Below are 19684 nucleotides of genomic sequence, written 5' to 3' on the forward strand. Positions count from 1 at the left end.
CAGTAGTTGTAACCACACCAACTTACACAGAACACATTACACATCGTTTAGCTGCACACACTGAAGCACCTGCTTATCCCCTTTTGTGTACAGCCTCTCTGTTGTTCTTCCAGTTCAGCCTGTGGATACAAGCTGTTTGTTTGTGACAGAGCTTAAGATAAACTTTATTGTTCAACTTGCCATGTAGATCAGTAAGAGACCAAACCGCTACTCCTGAATGATTGATGTCGTTCACATTCTCACTTCACAAAATCTTTCCCCAGATTTCCCCCAAATATATTTATTTCTCATCTGAACTAGCTAAATTAAATTTCCCTCATCACAAAAATGAACTTTGGGCCAGTTTTCCTCCATAAAAACAACATACTACTTAGAAATTTCTGCAGCGACCAAGCATTGCAAAAGAGAAACAACAGGTTAGACTGAAATGTTGTAAATGTTCCCAAGCAGCATTACGCTGCATGCTGATATCGACCCATTCAAAAGTCCATTTCCTGTATCCAAACCAAAAATGTTACCAGAAAATTGAAGAACTTTGGATCACAGGCAAGATTCGTGCCAATAACAGATGTTATAGTGTTCTCTAGCTGTAAATGTAATTTTATTTTTATTTATTAATTTTAGATACCACTTCATTCATTTGAATCAAATTAGAAAAACTTTAATGTAGGAAAGTAATAAGTATTATTTATATGGTATGAGTATATATATAGGGTATTATCATTTATTTTGTGTATATGCAGGAGTTAAAATAACCCAGAATGATCTAGATTGGGATTCAGGCACCTTCATTTAATGAGCAATTAAATCTGACTGGCAGTTTAATACAAAATATTGTCAAGCAATTTTAATTTTTATGAGCTCCATTCTCATTTTCTTTGTCTCTGATACCACAGAGACAGTTAAGCCACCACACGATCCTGCCTGCAATTGTGTTTTCATCACATATGATATGTTCAGATATGAAGTTGTGCTTAAGGTATTTCAGCATCTAGATAGTTTTACAGAAGTGGAGCATATTCACAGTAACCTTTAAACAAATTAATGTGTGCATTCTTTGAAGATTATTTTCTAAGTTAAAGACTGCTCAGCAAGTTTGATAAGCTAAACATTTGAAGCTTATATATAATGTTCTAATCTATCCAAGGTTTTAAATCGGATATTGGATATGTACATGAGATGTTGCTGAATTTTTCTGGATGTTTCTTATTCTAAAATGTCTTCAAAAGCACATTAGATGAGAATAATTTAAGGTTTATATTAGACAACAGTTATATTACAAACTGGGTAGTTTGCTGTACTGAAATTGTAGTATGTTTAACTGGTGAAGAGCAGAATGTGGTACACTTGGTCGCTTCTAGCTTAGCTCCTGACAAACTTGCTGCAGATGGGTTCCCCCATCTGCTAAATCTCAGAATTCAAGACATGGTGAAGACACATTGAAACACCACGACTCGGATGAACTCGGATCAACTGGTTTTCCATTACAACCCAGAGTGAATGCTTGTTGTCATAGCCTGGGTGCCTCGTGATTTAATTAATATGCAACACGAACGGTACAACAAAGGTCGCACGAATGAGGCAAGAATGTGCCTGCTGCTTGTTCTGTGGCTTTTCCTCCAATTCCTCAGGTAATCACTGCGATTTTTCTGTAGCCATTTCCCTCGTTCCCAGGTTTCAAAAATGGCGTTTTTAATTATTGTGAACGAGACGCTCTCATGACTCATCGAGTGACCAGGAAATCGTTGGCATGTCACATTTTAGTTCCTGGTTGGATTGCTTGGAACCCCGGGCGAGCAGGTACTAAAAATGTACCTGGTACCAGGTAATATGACATAAAGGAAAACCCTGGCGAGTCAATCTGAGTAGTTACGAATGGAAAAGGGGCTTAACTGCAAGTTTTTGGACTGTGGGTGGAAGCCGGAGTACCCGGAGAGAACCCACGCAATCACAGGGAGACCATGCAAACTCCACACAGAAAGGCGAACACTGAATATAGGACCTTCTTACTGTGAGGCAACAGTGTGCCACTGCTTTCTATTATTATTATTATTATTATTATTATTATTATTATTATTATTATTATTAAAGTCTTGAACACATGAAGAAAGGGAGGTATAAAAAGGCATGGAAAGTCATGACACAGCTGAAATCTGTCAGCAAACAGAGAACAAAACAATGGCTCTCTCAAGGCCTACAGAAGGACTTCTAAACTCCTGAAGGTTCCAGCAAGCAGTCTTGGACCATATCCCAGACGTGGAAAGAACATAATTTCACCATAAACTGGTCACAACCAGTAGCCAAGGTTTTAGACAGAAGAGTGAAAAGAATTATCAAAAGAATTGTTCACGAGCCAAGGACCACTTGTGGAGAGGTACAGAAAAATCTGGAATCACCAGTTACAATTGTTTTAAAGAAAACAATAAGTAATGTATTCAACTGCCATGGCCTGGATGCACACTTACCATGCAAAATTCCATTCATTCATTCATTTCATTTCATTTCATTCCTGAGCAATGAAAACACTTTCACTTTGAAAATTGATAACATGTTCAATATGCATTTTACCCACTGTATTATTTCATTTTGTAATGTCAATCTAAAACTGCTATTTTTTTTCCTTTCCCCACTTTACTTTTAAGTGTTTTACCATCACATATGATTAAAACCCCTGGAGGATCTTAGAAAAATGCATACACTATTGGTCTTAGAGCCACAAATCGACCACGCCCAAAAAAGTGCTATAAAAAATTTATATATTAATATTTTTTTCCACTTTAAATTAGCCAATCTTTTAGACCTACTTCTCCTTGAAATATTCATGTCAAGTTTTAATTACATTTCGCGGATTTTAACCCTTTATATCCCGGTTTCGTCACATGAGCGCACTGCTTTTTTTGCCCCAAAAAACAAAAAACTTGAATATTTTCCAAAAAAAACATTTGAGGTAATATTCAATTGTTATTATAATTAGGCCTTTGGATGGACTAAAGATTGGCACCAAGAGTCATTTCGATCGCCTTTTATTTTTTTTCCAGGAGCGCATTTCATAAAATGCACACTATCGACCACGCCCAAAAAGTGCAATAAAAATATTAAATATTAATTTTTTTTTTCACTTTAAATTGGTCAGTCTTTTAAAACTACTTCTCCCTGAAATATTCATGTCAAGTTTTAATTACATTTCGCGGATTTTAACCCTTTATATCCCGGTTTCGTCACATGAGCGCACTGCTTTTTTTGCCCCAAAAACATAAAACATAAAACATAAAATATTTTCCAAAAAAAACATTTGAAGTAATATTTTATTGTTATTATAATTAGGCCTTTAGATGGACAAAAGATTGGCACGAACATTAATTTCGATCCGGTTTTAATTTTTTTTCCAGAAGCCAAAAATGTCCCCAGGCGGCGCTGCTGCTCCTGCTCCCCCGGGGAGGAGTGCCTCTGCCGCGGGTGTGTTTCGCGCAGCGCCGGAGCATATGGTTCGGTTCCCGTGTCTGCAGCACACACTTCCGCTACCACGTGAAAACAAATACGTCATTTCCTGTTGATTTAAAAAAAAAATAAAAAAATCAAACGAACCTAAGGGCAGAAAATGGTCCGGAACGAGCAGCGGGGCAGGCTGCTGTGGTACGCGGGAAATTAGTGTGCCTTTTCCGGGTATCTGTCTCGAGCAGGCCGCTGGAGAACATGTGTATGTTCCAGCAGGCGTCACATGTGGAGCAAGGGCGCCACCCGGTGGACAAATAAAAAAATTACAACTCCAAGGCCTGTAGTCCAAATCGAAACCTAAGCTGGAGACTTGATGATCGATTTGACCGTAAATCTTTTGCCGTGAAAAATAGCGTTTATAATGGGTTTCAATGGGGCACAAATCGACCCTAGGCTCAATAGCGTAAGTTTATCGCTAGCTTAGCCACTGAAGCTAATTTCCGGAAGTCATACTGAAATTTTAACAGTAAATGTGACCAAACTTTTTTTTGCAGACTTTCGCTATATTCCATTCAACACTGTGCAAATGGCAGGTAATCAAAATTTGAAAATAGCCACAAATCGACCCAAGACGCTCCAGGTTAAGCAAAAGCAACATGCATGCACCAGTTGCTGCTATTAACAAGCCTGGCCAATGCAGACATGCTGACTGTTTCAATGGGGAACCGCCTATAAAATTCAGCTCAGTAGCACACAAAACTTTGAGAATGTCTGAGAATGGCCTAAATGTGTGATCACTAATGGCCGGGCTTGGATTATAGTTTCAGGTAATGGTTTTGCTTCTGTACTGAATCAAGCTTGTTAAAACTGTGCAGGACTCTGATATTTGTTCTCTAATAGAAATGATATAGCCTTCATGTTTTTGCAAAAAGTGCTTGGAAGCCAGATCCAATTACATGCTGATTTAAAATCCCAGGTATGAACTGATGTGTTGAGGAATGTAGTCAAAGAGTATGCTAATCCTAGGAATGAATATCTTCTCTTGGTCTATTCTTCTGACACCCCCCCAGCCTCATCTTTCATGCAACTGGGTGGTGAGAACCAGTGCTTGAAGGCAGCACAAGACTGTGGCTTGTACGAAAAGTGTGGTAACCTACGATCAGAATACGTGCTAGCCTGCACAAAGCCGATGCCTGGTACCAACAGATGTAACCAACACAAATGCCACCGATCATTACGTCGCTTTCTGGAGCGGGTGCCAGAAGAGTACAGCCTGGGTGTCCTGTTCTGCCGCTGCACTGATACCTTGTGTGGTGAGAGGAGAAGGAAAACCATTGTACCCTCCTGCTCCTACCACGACAAAGAAGGTCTGCAACTGAACTGCCTCCACCAGCAAAGCTTCTGTCGCCGAGACGACCTTTGCAGGTTAGACATAAAGTGTAGAGGCAGATGAACAGTACTGTGAGCCATCCCTACTTTCTTTATATTTTGCTTTCAGTGAGCCAGAATATTTTGTAATTTTTAAAGTGATCTTGAGCAATATTTCCCCAGGCTTTCTGAAGCTTTTCTTTGGACATCCATTGATGTATTTGCATATTTCTGTCCAGTACTTGAACCTGACCATTTTCAGAGGAAAGTATTTTTCAGTTTTTGCCACTTAATGCTAACCTCTGTATTTTTCAAACAAAAACAGTCACCAAAGAAAAGGAACGAGCCAGTGATGTCTATACATAACAAATGATTACCAAAGAAACATTTTAGTTAGTGTCTTTGAGCACTTCAATACATTTCTTCACCAACTAAATGATTCCCAAAGCGCTATTAGCCCAAAACTCAGTGTATCTTAGCACAGTGTGCAGATTGACCTTAATAAAATCTGAGGAACCTTGACAAGTAGAGGACAAAAACAGCAGCAGATGTAAAACAACCTATCTAGAGTAGATAGGCAGTATATGAAATGTCCTTAGGAAAAAAAAAGGGGGGTGGGAATCCTGCAAAGATCTGACATAGGACCTGAGAGATGCATCTGGGTCTTAAGTTGATCTGTCTACTCTCGGATCCAACCTCGTCAGTAATGCTCTCAGTGGAAGAGTTGCAGTTAATAAGCCATTCTTAAGGAAAGAAACCCAAAAGAAATACCAAATTACATACGATTTCAACGTAAAGAGTTAAACCAAAAAACAAAAACTTGGGATTGAAGACCTGTTGCCAATTTTATCAGTATATCAGTATGAAGTATATGAAGTAGGTCAGGAGAGGTTTAACAGTGAGCGCTTACAGTTATCTGTAAAACTTGATGGAGGCTTTGTTTGGGGCTATATTTCAGCCAATGAAATATTTTGCTTCCAGTGCCAAACACTTTATTCAGCAATTGACTCTTGTTTCATTTTGTTTAATGGTTTGGATAATTTAAATCTGAAGGAGCAAGACATACTAGCAGTTTAACAAATTATGATCCCTGTGTCCTCCTTCTATAAATTGACTCCTTATTGCAATAGAGTGGTTGGTGTGTCCCATTGATCCCAGGAGTTATGTTGTCAGGGCCCCTGGTAGGGTCTCCGTGGCAGATCCTGGGTGAGCAGTGATTCATACAATCTCTATGCAGCATAACAATTCAAGGGTTCTGCAAACTTTGTCCAGAATGGGGTGGCAGTCATAGGTGGTGATGTTGGTGCTTCAATCCCCAGCTTCCAAAACTGACTTGTGTTACACGGAATGCCATCTCGCTGGTGGGGAAGGAGGCTGAGCGAGGTTCGGAGAAACCAATTAGATATAGTCTGGCTTACCTGATCTGGAACCAGTTTTCTAGAGAGGGGTTGGACTCTGTTCCACTCTGGAGTTACCCTTAGCGAGAGGTGGCAGGCAGCAGTGGGTATACTTGTATGTATAAAGACAAGTGGGTTGCTTTGGGTCTGGGAACAGGTCTTGTCTGTCATCTTCATCCAGTCACTGAAGTTAGGGTTCTAGTAGAGCAGAACAGCTGCTGATTTTGTAATCGTATCATCAGATCTGCCGCCGCATGTTTTGGATACTTGGGTGAAGAGAGGTGCTGAGCTGTCAACTGATCACTACCTGATAGTGAGTTGGATCAGGTGGTGGGAGGAAATGTTGGACAGACCTGGTGTACCAGTGCACTGGGAATGTCTGCCACAGTCATCAAGATCTTCTGTTTTCATCTCTGGCTTCAATTGCATTTCAAGGGAGGCCGGCAACATTAAGTCTGAGTGGACCATGTTCTGCACCTCCACTGCTAAGGCTGCTGCAAACAGCTGCAACTGAAAGATTGTTGGTTGTTAGTGTCCGTGACAGCAATCCCAGAACCAGATGGTCGATATCAGAGGTGAAGGGAGCCATCAGGTTGAAGGAATTTTATTGGGCTTAAAGACTGTGACTGTGTTAGACTGTGGGACTCCAGTGGTAGCTGACAGGTACTGGCAGGCCAACGGAGTGCGGCACTGATGCAGAGGAGGAGGGGGACAACTCGCTAATCACTGGGGTGAAGTCACTCACGTAGTTAAACAACTGCATAGTGGCAGGCCCCCTGGAGTGGATGAAAGTTCTTGAAGAGTGTTGATGTAGGGCTGTCCTAGCTGACACATCTTTGCATTGTCATGTGGAGGTCTCAAATGGTTCCTCTGAATATGCAGGCTCAGGTGGTGGCTCCTATCTTTAAGAAGGGGGGCTGGAGGGTGTGCTCCAACTACAGTGGGATTCTTTGGCCTTCTTGAGAAGGTTTATGCAAGAGTAATGAAAAGGCAAGTCCATCTGTTAGTTGAGCCTTGGATTCAGAGGGAACAATGCTGTTTTCATCCTGGTCGTGGAACACAGGACCAACTCTTTATCCTCTTAAGGATATTAGAAGGGTTTATGTTTGCCCAAGTGGTCTATATGCATTTTGTGGACTTAGAAAAGGCATTTGCCCAGGTCCCTTGTGGGGGGTGCTTTGGGAGTATGGGGTGTAAGTAGGACTCATTTCCGGTGGTTGCTGGACTCCCCCTGAGCTGCCCTTTGTCACTGATTTTGTTCAAAGTTTTTATGGATAGAACAGCATGTAAAGGGCAGCCAAGTAGTGGAGTTTCTCCACTTTGGTGGCCTGAGAATTTAGAATTAGCACCCCCAAGTCTGATCTGGAAAAAGTTGGCATACACACTCTGGATCAGGGACAACTTACTGGCCTAAGTGGAGGGGTTCGAGTATCTCGGGGTCTTGTTCATGAGTTAGAGTGGAACATAAGGCAGATGGATCGGGGAGGTGTCTGCACTGATGCAGGTGCTGTACTAATCTGTTGTGGTGAAGTGAAAGCTGAGTGTTAAAGCATAGCTATTCATTCACCAGATAATCTAGGCTCCTACCCTCACCTATGGTCATGAGCTCTGATTAGTGACTGAAAGAATGAGGTTGTGAATACAAGTGTAGAAAGAGAGCCCAGCCACAGCCCAGCCAAAGGGTGAGGAGCTCAGTCATTCAAGAGGGACTGAGTAGCTGCTGCTCGTCTACGCAGTTGAGGTGATTCAGGAATCTAACTAAAATGTCTTCTGTACACCTTCTAGGTGAGGTGTTCTGGGCATGTTGCACCAGGAGGGGGGCCCAGGACAGACCCAAGACTTCCTGGAGAGATATTATCTCTCAGCTGTCTTGAGAATGTCCGTATTACCTGAAAAGGGTGGCTGGGTGAGGGATGTCATGGCTTCTGTGCTGAGACTGCTGCCTGAACTCAGATAAGCATCAGGAAATGGATGGCTGATGGATGGAACAAACAGGGGCCTCAGTAGCATGTGAAAAAACCATAGACAATGACAACAGCCTGGCACTTCTAATGCTCAACTCCTCCTGGTCCCCAACTTGGTTACACATGGTTCTGTTTGAAGACATGTGAAGCTAGAGAGACCAACACCCATAGTGAATTGTCTTCCAGGGGCCAGAGCAGGGGACATTAAGGGAAATTTAAAACTGCTGGCTGAGGGTAAAATTAAATTCCAGAAAATTATAATTCATGTCAGCAGTAATGACACCTGGTCATGTCAATCAAAGTTGACTGAAATTAATCTTGGATCGTGTGTAACTTTAGCAAAACAATTTCAGACACTGTAGTTTTCTTATGCGTACCTTATGCTGTCCGATAACGACTGACACATTTAGCTGCATGTTCTCCTTATATTGCTGGATGTCTGAGTGGTGTTCAAAAAAGGATGTGGGCATTATAGCTAATTGGTAAACTTTCTGGGGGAAATCTGGTCTGTTTAGGAGACCTGCAATTTCATTTGTTGTCACCACCTGAGCCTTATTCAGAGTTTTTGTCTGAATTCAAACTTTTTATCTGATTTAATGCTCATTTCAGATAAAACAATTATTGTGGGTGGTTTCAACCTCCTTATAGAGACTAAAACTAGCAGCTGCGCAAAGAAGTCCTACTATTGATTAATGCTTCAGTCTTAAACATGATCAGCCTCTCTTTTAATCAGCTATGTACAACAGGCATAACAGCTAATTATAGGCCAATCTCCAACCTTCCTTTCATATCAAAAATCCTTGAAAGAGTAGCTGTCAAACAGCTAACAGATCATCTGCAGAGGTTTATTTGAAGAGTTTCAGTCAGGTTTCAGAGCTCATCACAGCACAGAAACAGCTTTAGTGAAGGTTACAAATGATCTTCTTATGGCCTCTGACAGTGGACTCATCTCTGTGCTTGTCCTGCTAGACCTCAGTGCAGCGTTCGATACTGTCGACCATAATATCCTATTAGAGCGATTAGAACATGCTGTAGGTATTACAGGTACTGTGCTGCAGTGGTTTGTATCATATCTATCTAATAGACTCCAGTTTGTGCATGTAAATGGAGAGTCCTCTTCACACACTGAGGTTAATTATGGAGTTCCACAGGGTTCAGTGCTAGGACCAATTCTGTTTACATTATACATGCTTCCCTTAGGGACTATCATCAGAAGGCATAGCATACATTTACACTGCTATGCATCCAATGATTGAAACCCTTGTTTTTCTTTAGTGAGGGAGATGCACTATTACACTGCCTGCACCAACAGTGGTTACCATATTGTTCCAGCAGTCAATATAGCATTCTCTGCATCGTCTCTGCCATTGGCAGAATCTGGACTCATCACGCCACATAAAATTTCTCCACATGTTCACTTTCCAGTGCGCACGTTGCCAACACCAGCACAAATTGTGTGTGTGTTAGTCCCCATAGGGAAATTGCTCCTCTGCATTTAACCCATTCACCCAGTGAAGCAGTGGGCAGCCACCAATGCAGCGCCCGGGGAGCAGTGTGTAGGGACGGTACCTTGCTCAGGGGTACCTCAGGGTAACCGTTCAGTGGAGTCGAACCCCCGACCTTCCGATCATGGGGCCACCACTCCACCTACTGAACTATCCCTGCCTTGTGAAGGTCAATCAGCAGGCCTCCTGGCACCCTTTTGAAATCACAGATTGGCTGTGTGCAATTAGAGAGAAATCAGTCATGTTGTCCTGCAAACCTTGACTGTAAATCTGTAGAAGGTCCTAGGTGGTGAGAGTTGACAATCTTGGCTTTGTCTTCTTGGGAGTGGCCCACTTTGCAGCGTGTCTCTGACATCCCCCATATATATGGACGTGAAACTTCTATTTGGAGATGGTATTAGGGCTCACTCCAAATAAAATTGAAGCTTGGTGTTGTGGAACACCTGCTTGAAATTGCCCTACGCATGGGCCCTGTCCACGTCTATCAAACATGGCATGTTTGAAGGAGACACCAACTGACTGCTGTAGCAGGGTCCACGTTCAGAGGTGCTATTACTGAGGTGCCAATCAAACACCTGATCATCAGCTGGTGTCTACAGTAACAGAGGATCAAAACAAGAGTCAATAACAGAATAAGCTGTTTAGTATTTGGCAGATAATATTTGGCAAACTTTTCATGGGTGCAACCCATATACTCAACTGCTCAAACCATAAATGCATTTTCTTTACAAATGTGACGCCATTTAATGGGAAATGAACAGGCTTCCTAAAGACAGATGATTTTTTGCTAAGAAGTATTGCTACAGCAAAGAAATAATCAGCCAAAGAAAAATTTTCTTATTTTTTGTGCTAAGTTTATTATACATAAGAAGGTGTTGTGTAAGTTAGTCTTGCCTGCTTTTAATGTTGATATTGACTGTTTGTTTGTGTTGTTGCCAGGTCCAGACTGGCTGATTTCCTCAATAACTGCCAGCCGTCTCATCTGACAGCCAGCGGCTGCCTGAAAGATTCAGCAGGCCTCTGTCTCCGAGCCTATGCCGGACTCATAGGTACTAAACACACGGGGAAGGAGGGAAAAAAGACGAAAAAGCCTACTGCCTTACCAAAAATAAAAGGCTGCAAGTGTCGGATTTGGCTCGTTTGTCATTTTTATTACAGTTTCAGAGAAATTTAGAAAACATAGAGCCCTTAGTTACTTTTGAAGTGTAACAAACAAGAATCATGAAACACACAGTATGAACAAAACAATGAAAAAGAGGAAAAAGAAAAGGTAACGAGTCTGAGTGTGAGTGTTTTAACCTGTCCCATCCGACACTTTAAAAACATGTGCATTCTACAGTCCCTCTCTTGATGTTGTAATCTATCTCATCAATAGTGTTTGAAACATTAAAATTTACAGACATTTATTTAATAATAATAATAATAATAATAATAATAATAATGGATACTTTATTGATCCCCATGGGGAAATTACTTGTTTTTCTCTGCATTTGACCCATTCACTCAGTGAAGCAGTGGGCAGCCCACTAAGCAGGCGCCCGGGGAGCAGTGTGTAGGGACGGTACCTTGCTCAGGGGTACCTCAGGGTAGCCGTTAAGTGGATTCGAACCGCCGACCTTCCGATCATGGGGCGACCACTTTACCTACTGAGCTATCCCTGTCCCTATTTACTTGCTTATCCATGCCGGATCACAGGGCAGCAGCTGCACAGAAGCTTAGACCTCCCTCTCCACAGCCACCTTCTTCAGCTTATCCGGGGGAAGCATCAAGGCCGTCCCATCCCAGCTGAGACATGTAATCTCTCCAGCATGTTCTAGGTCTTCCCATGGGCCTCCTTCCAGTGGGACATGCCCAGAACACCACATCCAGGAGGCACCTTGTAGGCATCTTTGTCAGATGCCCAAACCACATCAACTGGCTCCTTTCGATACGGAGGAATAGCAGCTCTACCCTGAGCCCCTCTCAAATGTCTCAACTCCTCACTCTAACCAGCCACCCTTAGAAACCTCATCTGCTGCAATCTCATTCTTTCAGTCACTACCATAAGCTTGTGACCATAGGTGAGGTTGATGGCGTAGATTGATCGGTAAATCGAGATCTTCGCTTTTACAGTAAGCTCTCTCTTCACCACAACAGAGTAGTACAGTGTCCCCATCACTTCTCAACCCGTCTGTCAATCTGTTGCCACCATATTCCGTCACATGTGACCCCGAGATACCTAAGCTCCTCCAACTGGGGCGCCAACCTGTCCCCAATCCAAAGTGGGATCTTCATCCTTTTCTAGCTGAGGACCATGGCTTCAGATTTGGAGGTCCTGATTCACATTCCCGCTGCTTCAAACTTGGCTGCAAACTGCTCCAGTGTGAGCTGGAGGTCACCCCCAGATAAAGACAACATAACCACATCATCTGCAAAAAGCAGAGATGAAAATCTGGGACCATTAAAGTTGAAGCATTTTACATATTTAAATTGGACACTGGCGCAGGCTGTCATGCATGTTTCTCACGTAGTACAATGGTGTTGTCAGCTTCCTCGTCGTTGCTATTGGTTGCAACCAATCTGGTTCTCCTGGGCTTTGTTATGATGTTTGTGTTCTGGTGATTTGGGCGAGCTTGATGGGGGCAGAGATGTTCTTACAGCACAAATTATCACACAACCTGGTGTTATCTACGCTAGTGTACTCACCGTTGCTTGAAAGTTCGGTTTCCGGGTCTCATCATCACTTTTAGGGGTTTGGTTATTATGCTGATTAGTAGCACAACGTCACAAATGTGCATGTTGTTAAATACCCCAACTCTTTCATCTTTGGACTGAAGGAAGAACAACACTCGGCATTTAATGCTCAATCAACAATCTCTTTAATCAATATTCCATACAATACAGTGTCTGACTGTTTCTCACATTCTTATAGCTTCGGCCTCCCTCCAAACTAAGCATTCACATTCTTTCTCTCTCAGTAAGCCTAAGTTATGACCTTGGCTTCCTGTTCAGTAGGTTTTGTTCTTTCTAATCAGAGAAATAAGGCCATGATTCTACATAAACAGCAGTCCCAGGCACAAACACATACAAAGAGCTCACTCTTTAATCCTTTTCTGACACATCAGTACTATGGCCATGCTGGCTTGAACAGACACTAGTTTATGATCGTTCTCAAAGTCTCATGGCACAAACCGAGCTAGCCTGCCAGCGGTACAAACCCACACTTACAGATTGGTTTCCTTTAAAAAGAAGATATACATCGAAAGAGCAGTATCAAATAAGTTACATTTGTTATTAATCTTACAGTATTGTGCCAGTTTTAACATGATCCCAGAAAACTACATCTGAATCGTAGACACGTTTTACAATATTTGTTCACGTGTCTGTAGTGAAAACCTTATTGTATTCTAAACTGAGGGATGGATACTAGCTTCTGTTATTTCTATCCATGTTCTATTCCAAAGTAGTTTATATTTGCCTGTTAAGTAACTTACACGAGGGCTCCAAAAATGTTGATATTAAATGTATTAAGATATCTATCAGAACAAATGGAAAGTAATGTATCACATGTTGAAATGTTCTTTGTGTGTGTGTTTTGCACTGAGTTGTTTTTTACTGCCTGTTAAAGTGCTAGCTAACTTCCAAAATGCAAAATTGTGGCTTAAAAATTGACAAGGTAGTGCCAGAAAACTCTAGGATCTGCAGAACTTCAATATCCCTTGGTCCTTTAAATGAAGGTCATTAAGTGGTTGTTATGTTGTTCTGCAGAAGACAAAACCAGTTTCAATTTCGTGCTCAATCGTTCTAAGTAAAACTTTATGTAGAAGCCAATAAATGCATGAAGTATCTTAGAACATAGTCTCAAAGATTGATAATCATTAAAATGTAAAATCCAGAACCTTTGATCTGCCCACAGCGAAGTTTCTGTGACAACACCTTGACCTTTTAAAACCACAGGTACCATCATGACGCCCAACTACATCAGTAACAGCTCTGCAGATGTGTCGCTGTGGTGCAACTGTGAAGGCAGTGGCAACCAGTGGCAGGAATGTCTGAAACTGCAGCGCATCTTCACCCACAACAGCTGCCTGCGTGAGTCTACAGTACATACGTTTCATATACAGCAGTCATTTTTCATTCCAAATAGCAGGATGTAACAAGTTTGACTAACTTGTTTGTTACCCCTCGTCTAAACTGTTTACAATATAATTCTTTAATTTTTGTTTTTAAAATGTTTGACAGCCATGATACATAAATTAAATATTTTACATGAAATAAAATGAAAATGCAACAGCAAAAAATGCTGTTTATCAAATAAATGAATGAAAACTAGGCCAGTCCAATGCATACCTACTTGTCAGAAAGAAAACGACTGCTTTGATGAATCTTACTTTAAAAACATTTCCTCATGAGGTAGCATAAGCTACACTTTGCAGCCAATTTTTCTAATGTAGCCTAAAAATATATAAAAAGTAACAGCTTATGGTTTAATGGTGTCCCATGATGCTCTGCATGCAAATGCAGATGTCTTTTACACTAAATCATGCAAGTGTTTATATTTCTGGGATGGTTTGAAAATAGACACACTTTAAAGACTTGACACACAATTTATTTTGATAATGTCTGCTTTAAATAATGCATCTGAGGAATTGTGAAAACAGCATTAATGTGTGTTACTATCAAAGATATATCAAGATTCAGATCAAAGGAAATAAAGGGAAAAATGACTGTGACACTGTCTGCTGGATCAGTCTGGGTGGTTGTCTCCAGCAGTGGCTTACTCAGCATGAACTGAGCGCTACCTTTTTTAAAAAGGCAGCTACATGCTGCAACCTTAGCAGTCAGGAGAGTTTTACAGATTGTCTCTGCAGGTTTGTAGGGTGTGAAAAGCCCCTTCAGCTGTCATTCAATCACAAGAACTCTCAATAATGGTGTCCATACACAATGGCCATAAACATCTAAACACTAAAGCCTGGATCTATAAATCAATGTATTGTCCTTAAATCATTGTAATTTATCTATCTGCCAACTGCTCTAACAATAAAGCTGCCAAATAGATGTTTTTTCATGCCTACACAGATGGAGTGTTGCAGACCTGTGCACGCGCACACACACACACACAAACAGAGGGAGTGATGTGCTTGTTTCTCCAAGCAGGTAACTCCATCAGCTGGATGGGGAGCCTCGGCTTGCTGCCTGCAGACATCACCCAACCTCCTGCGCCTAGACCCTCCCCGCTGGTTCAGAAGGATGAGCTGCTGAAGAATAACCACCTGCCTGAGCACAACAACATTGTGAGTACGCTAAAGCTCATCACCGCTCATCACTGCTGCCACATTTTAAATTACCTTTCAGACTTATCCTAAAGCCTTCTTGCTATCTTTGGTCTAAGCCCATCAAATCACTGTCACGCTTTTATTTATTATGTGGTTATCTCTGTTGCTGGGCTTTTATACCTCAGTTATTGTGTTAGTCCTCCATTTTTACTGGTTTAAAACTATTGGCCTGTAAAAATCAAGCTAATATCCTTTCAGTATTTATTAAATCTTTCAATTTAGCACAAGAAAAACCATCATGGGGGTCCTCAAAATGGGTGAGCTACACTGTTGTGCCACTTGTATCTCAAATAATACTCTCACACGTATCTATATATAAATATATTTAGATATCTATAGAAATCTTGGCTCATGAGGTCAAATGTGTCTTTGAGATATTGGAAGCTTATGAGTAATTGTGCTGTAATCCCCTTTAGTGCCAACCATTTAAGCTGGAGTCTAATTTTCCTGGTATGAATGTGTTGTCGTATAATATCCATTTTAATAGTAATAAATCCATTTCCAGCTTTAGAAGTTTTACTACCGTGTACCATTTTTCTAGAGTAAATCTGACTATAGGATTAGAATTTTCTTCTATTGAAACTTTGATCTTACTCTCCCCAATACTTCTTTGGATTGGAAAATTGAATATGGAGGTCTCTATTTCTATTTGGTGTATTCTGTATTACATTAATATACCAGAATGTGTAACTGAGCTGCATCAAAATAGTTTTTTAAATAGGGAAGAGCCATCCCTCCTTCAGTCTTAGTTAGCAGTGATGTTGTAATGAATCCTGGGTTTCCTTCCTTCCCAAATAAATCTAGAAATTTATCCCATCTATGAAAATGTGCTTGTGGTGCTTGGCATGGTTAAACATAAATATAATAATTGTGCTGCTAGATTCACAGGATATGTATTCCACCTATCAAGATCTTTTTGTATGTCTGAGTCAATTGAAACGTAGTTGGTATAAGGACGCTAAGTTTTCAGTTATGTTTATAACTAAAAACTTAGATATTGTTTGTTTGCATTCCAGTTTATTTTCAATTCTTGGAGCTTTTGGTCTTGGATACAATTGAATAATAGAAGTTGAATCTTTTTAATATTTATCTTGTAACCTGAGTATTTTCCTAATGTGTTTAATGCTTGCCTTAATTTAAAAAAGGAATTAACTGGGTCTGTTAAACATATCATGATATTGTCTGTGAATAAACTAATAGTACTTGGTTATTGATTTTGATCCCTGAGTTATCTTGCCTAATCATCTGAGCCAGTGGTTTAATATATAGGGATGGAAACTGATAAGACTTTAGTAATTCCAATTCCATTATCGATATCAATTATTGATTTGATTCCTTATCGATTCTCATTGACTCCACTTTGAGAGTCACCACCATCCCTAAGCAGCATATCAAAGACATTACATTCATGCAAATTAATTACATGCTGTGTGGTCAAATGTTTGTGCACGTTGGAGGTGTTTCCCCTCTTTGTTATGGTCAGTGTGGTCATTACTCAAGAAAGTAATTGCACATATTACACATATTACACAGAATACATGTCTTAAAACTTTTCACTTTTCTTGCAGTACGTTACTTAATTACACCCCGAAAAAAGACATTCGTTATACTACTCGTTATGTTACTCTCATGTTACTCTGTAAAATTATCTGAAACACACTATTGAGGACACTCAGGATTTTTCACTTAGTATTTAGATATGAACACAAAGCCGACAGCACACAGGAAAGATGGAAACCAGCACAAAGACACTTTAGAGTGATAGTCACGGTGATTCTGCTTTAGAAACATGAACAGGCAGGAGGCTGCGGCCTGACTCCTCATCAGCATGTTACCTGTTGAAGTTCAGCACTTTGTCACGATGCTGGGTTTGGGGTCTGCGTTTACTCTGCATTCTTGGCTAGCTTAGCGTTAGCATGCTGTCTGTGCCAGTGTTTGCGAAGAGCTTGTGAAGTTGCATTAATAGCATAATGCAGTTGTTCCTGACCTGGAGCAGTCTCCACTTTACCAGCGCACTTTCATTCTTTTGTGCAATAAAAATAAAAGTAATGTCCATATCCTCGCTGGATAGTGCTCCACTATTTTCCTCCTCCAGCACACAAACTGAAATCAGCTGTTTGTAGCGAGCGTGCGAGAACTGATAAGTGGGACTGATACCCAGGCAGACTAACAATGCCGGAGAATTGGGCTGCTGGAACCGGTTCTCGACTCCCTTCCCTATTACAGGTGAAACTTGAAAAATTGAGAATATCATGCAAAAGTCCATTTATTTCAACTTAAAAGGTGAAACTAATATATGATATAGACTCATTACATGCAACACTAGATATTTCAACCCTTTATTTGTTATAATTTTGTTCATCATGGCTTACAGCTTTTGTAAACCTCAACTTCAAAAGCTCAGAAAATTACAATATTACATGAAATCAATAAAACAACGATGTTAAATGTCGGACCTCTGAAAAGTGCAATCATGCATATGTACTCAGTACTTGGTTTGGGCCCCTTTTGCATGAATTACTGCCTCAATGCAGCGTGGCATGGATGCTATCAGCCTGTGGCACTGCTGAGGTGTTATGGAAGACCAGGATACTTCGATAGCGGCCTTCAGCACTTCTGTTCGGTCTCATGTCTCGCCTCTTCCTCTTGGCAATGCCCCATAGATTCTTTATGGGGCTCAGGTCAGGAGAGTTTGCTGGCCAATCAAGCACAGTAATCCCGTGGTCACTGAACCAGGTTTTGGTACTTTTGGCGGTGTGGGCAGGTGCCAAGTCCTGCTATAAAAGTCTGCATCTCCATAAAGCTTGTCTACAGAAGGAAACATGAAGTGCTCCAAAATGTGCTGGTAGACGGCTGTGTTGACTCTGGACTTAATAAAGCACAGTCGACCAACACCAGCAGATGACATGACTCCCCAAATCAGCACAGACTGTGGAAACTGGACTTCAAGTGTCTTGGATTATGCGCCTCTCCATTCTTCCTCCAGACTCTGAGACCTTGGTTTACAAATGAGATGCAAAATTTGCTCTCATTGGAAAAGAGGACATTGAGTCAGTGAGCAACAGTCCAGTTATTTTTTTCTTCTTTAGATTTGTGTCGAAGTTGATAATGTGGTGTTGTTAATGTTGTTAATTGCCAGTAGTTTTGTGGCTTTTGGTCCTAATTTATCATCATCATCATTTTCTTCTACATATTGTTTTATCTCCCCCTTGATTTCTTTAAATATCTCTGGATTGTTCAATATTCTGACATCAACCCTCCAAATTGTATTTCTGTTTGCACTTTTCAACCTAAGCTTTAAGCACATGGTACTATGATTTGAATCATCCGATACCCCGATGACGCACTCTCGAATTTTATCCCTATTCTGTCTTTGTGTAAAAAAGTAGTCTATTCTAGAATTAACAGAAGGGGTTACTAAGTAGTGGGTGTAATTCTTTTGGAGAGGGTGGCAATTTCTCCACCCATCGATAAATCATTTCTTCCTGTCATGCTGACTGAACGCACTCCAGTGTAGACGGAAAGATTCAACTTAACAGTCTCTTGTTTTTAAGCAGCACGGTGGCACGGTGGTTGGCACTGTTGCTGCACAACAATTCCTGAGTTCAATTCCACCATCTGTTCTGTGTGGAGTTTGCATGTTCTCCCCGTGTTTGCGTGGGTTCTCGCCGGGTACTCCGGCTTCCTCTCACAGTCCAAAGACATGCAGTTAGTGGGGACAGGTTAACTGGAAACTCTAAATTGCCCATTGGTTTGATTGTGAATGTTTGTCTGTCTCTCTGTGTTAGCCCTGCCACAGACTGGCGACATGTCCAGGCTGTACCCTGCCTCTTGCCATATGACAGCTCGCGACGCTGAAAAGGATAAGCAGAAGCAGATGGATGGAGTGTTTTATTTACAAACACCAAATGAACTATATACAAAGTGTTGGGAGTGAATTGGGACTCCGGGGATCCGAGGGTAGGGAGGAAAGGGGGCTCTGCACTCTTGCTCTGCTCACGTACTCCAACACGCTCCATGCAACACTCGCCACACTGCCAGGGAAATACTCCAGGGAATAAAGGAAATGCCCAAGAGACAGGTCTAGGGAAATCTGTTTACAGACAGACGAAGTAGAATCAACACTAAATAACGCTTGGAAAACACAAGAGAAAGTCAAATCAAATCAAAATTTATTTATATAGCACATATTAAAACAACAGTGTTGACCATAGTGCTTCTCAGTCAATAAAAACATGAGACAGTTAAAACAAACAATAAAAGAGGACAACAAACAATAGGTAACAACACAACAAGCTAAAACAGCCAACTAGACAGAATCAAAAACCAAAGTAAAAAAATAAGTTCTAAGACGTGATTTAAAAGACTGGATCGACTCGGCAGTGCGAATATGAACGGGGAGGTTATTCCAGAGTCTGGGTGCCACGGATGCAAAGGCCCGGTCGCCTCTCGACTTCATTCGAGTCCTAGGTTGTGCTAGGAGCCTGTGATTGGACGATCTAAGTGCTCTGTTGGGATTGTATGAATGGAGTAAATCAGAAAGATAACTGGGCGCTAAATTATTCAAAATATTAAAAGTGAACAAAAGCATTTTAAAATCTATACGATATTTAACAGGGAGCCAATGTAATTTGGCTAAAATTGGAGTTATGTGTTCATGAATTCTTGTACCTGTTAAAAGACGCGCAGCTGCATTTTGA

General features: G+C 41.1%; 1 protein-coding gene across 1 annotated transcript in view; it reads left to right on the top strand.

Annotated features, from left to right (window-relative positions):
* Positions 1 to 19684, top strand: part of gfra3 (GDNF family receptor alpha 3) — a 76776-nt gene that overhangs the window by 48187 nt on the left and 8905 nt on the right. The window contains exons 4-7 of the mRNA XM_012923400.3: positions 4506 to 4860; positions 10609 to 10718; positions 13606 to 13740; positions 14806 to 14942. Of these exons, the coding sequence (XP_012778854.1) occupies positions 4506 to 4860; positions 10609 to 10718; positions 13606 to 13740; positions 14806 to 14942 (737 nt within the window). The remainder of the gene's footprint in view (positions 1 to 4505; positions 4861 to 10608; positions 10719 to 13605; positions 13741 to 14805; positions 14943 to 19684) is intronic.

Source organism: Maylandia zebra, linkage group LG2 (assembly GCF_041146795.1).
Source record: "Maylandia zebra isolate NMK-2024a linkage group LG2, Mzebra_GT3a, whole genome shotgun sequence".
Taxonomy (NCBI): Eukaryota; Metazoa; Chordata; class Actinopteri; order Cichliformes; family Cichlidae; genus Maylandia; species Maylandia zebra.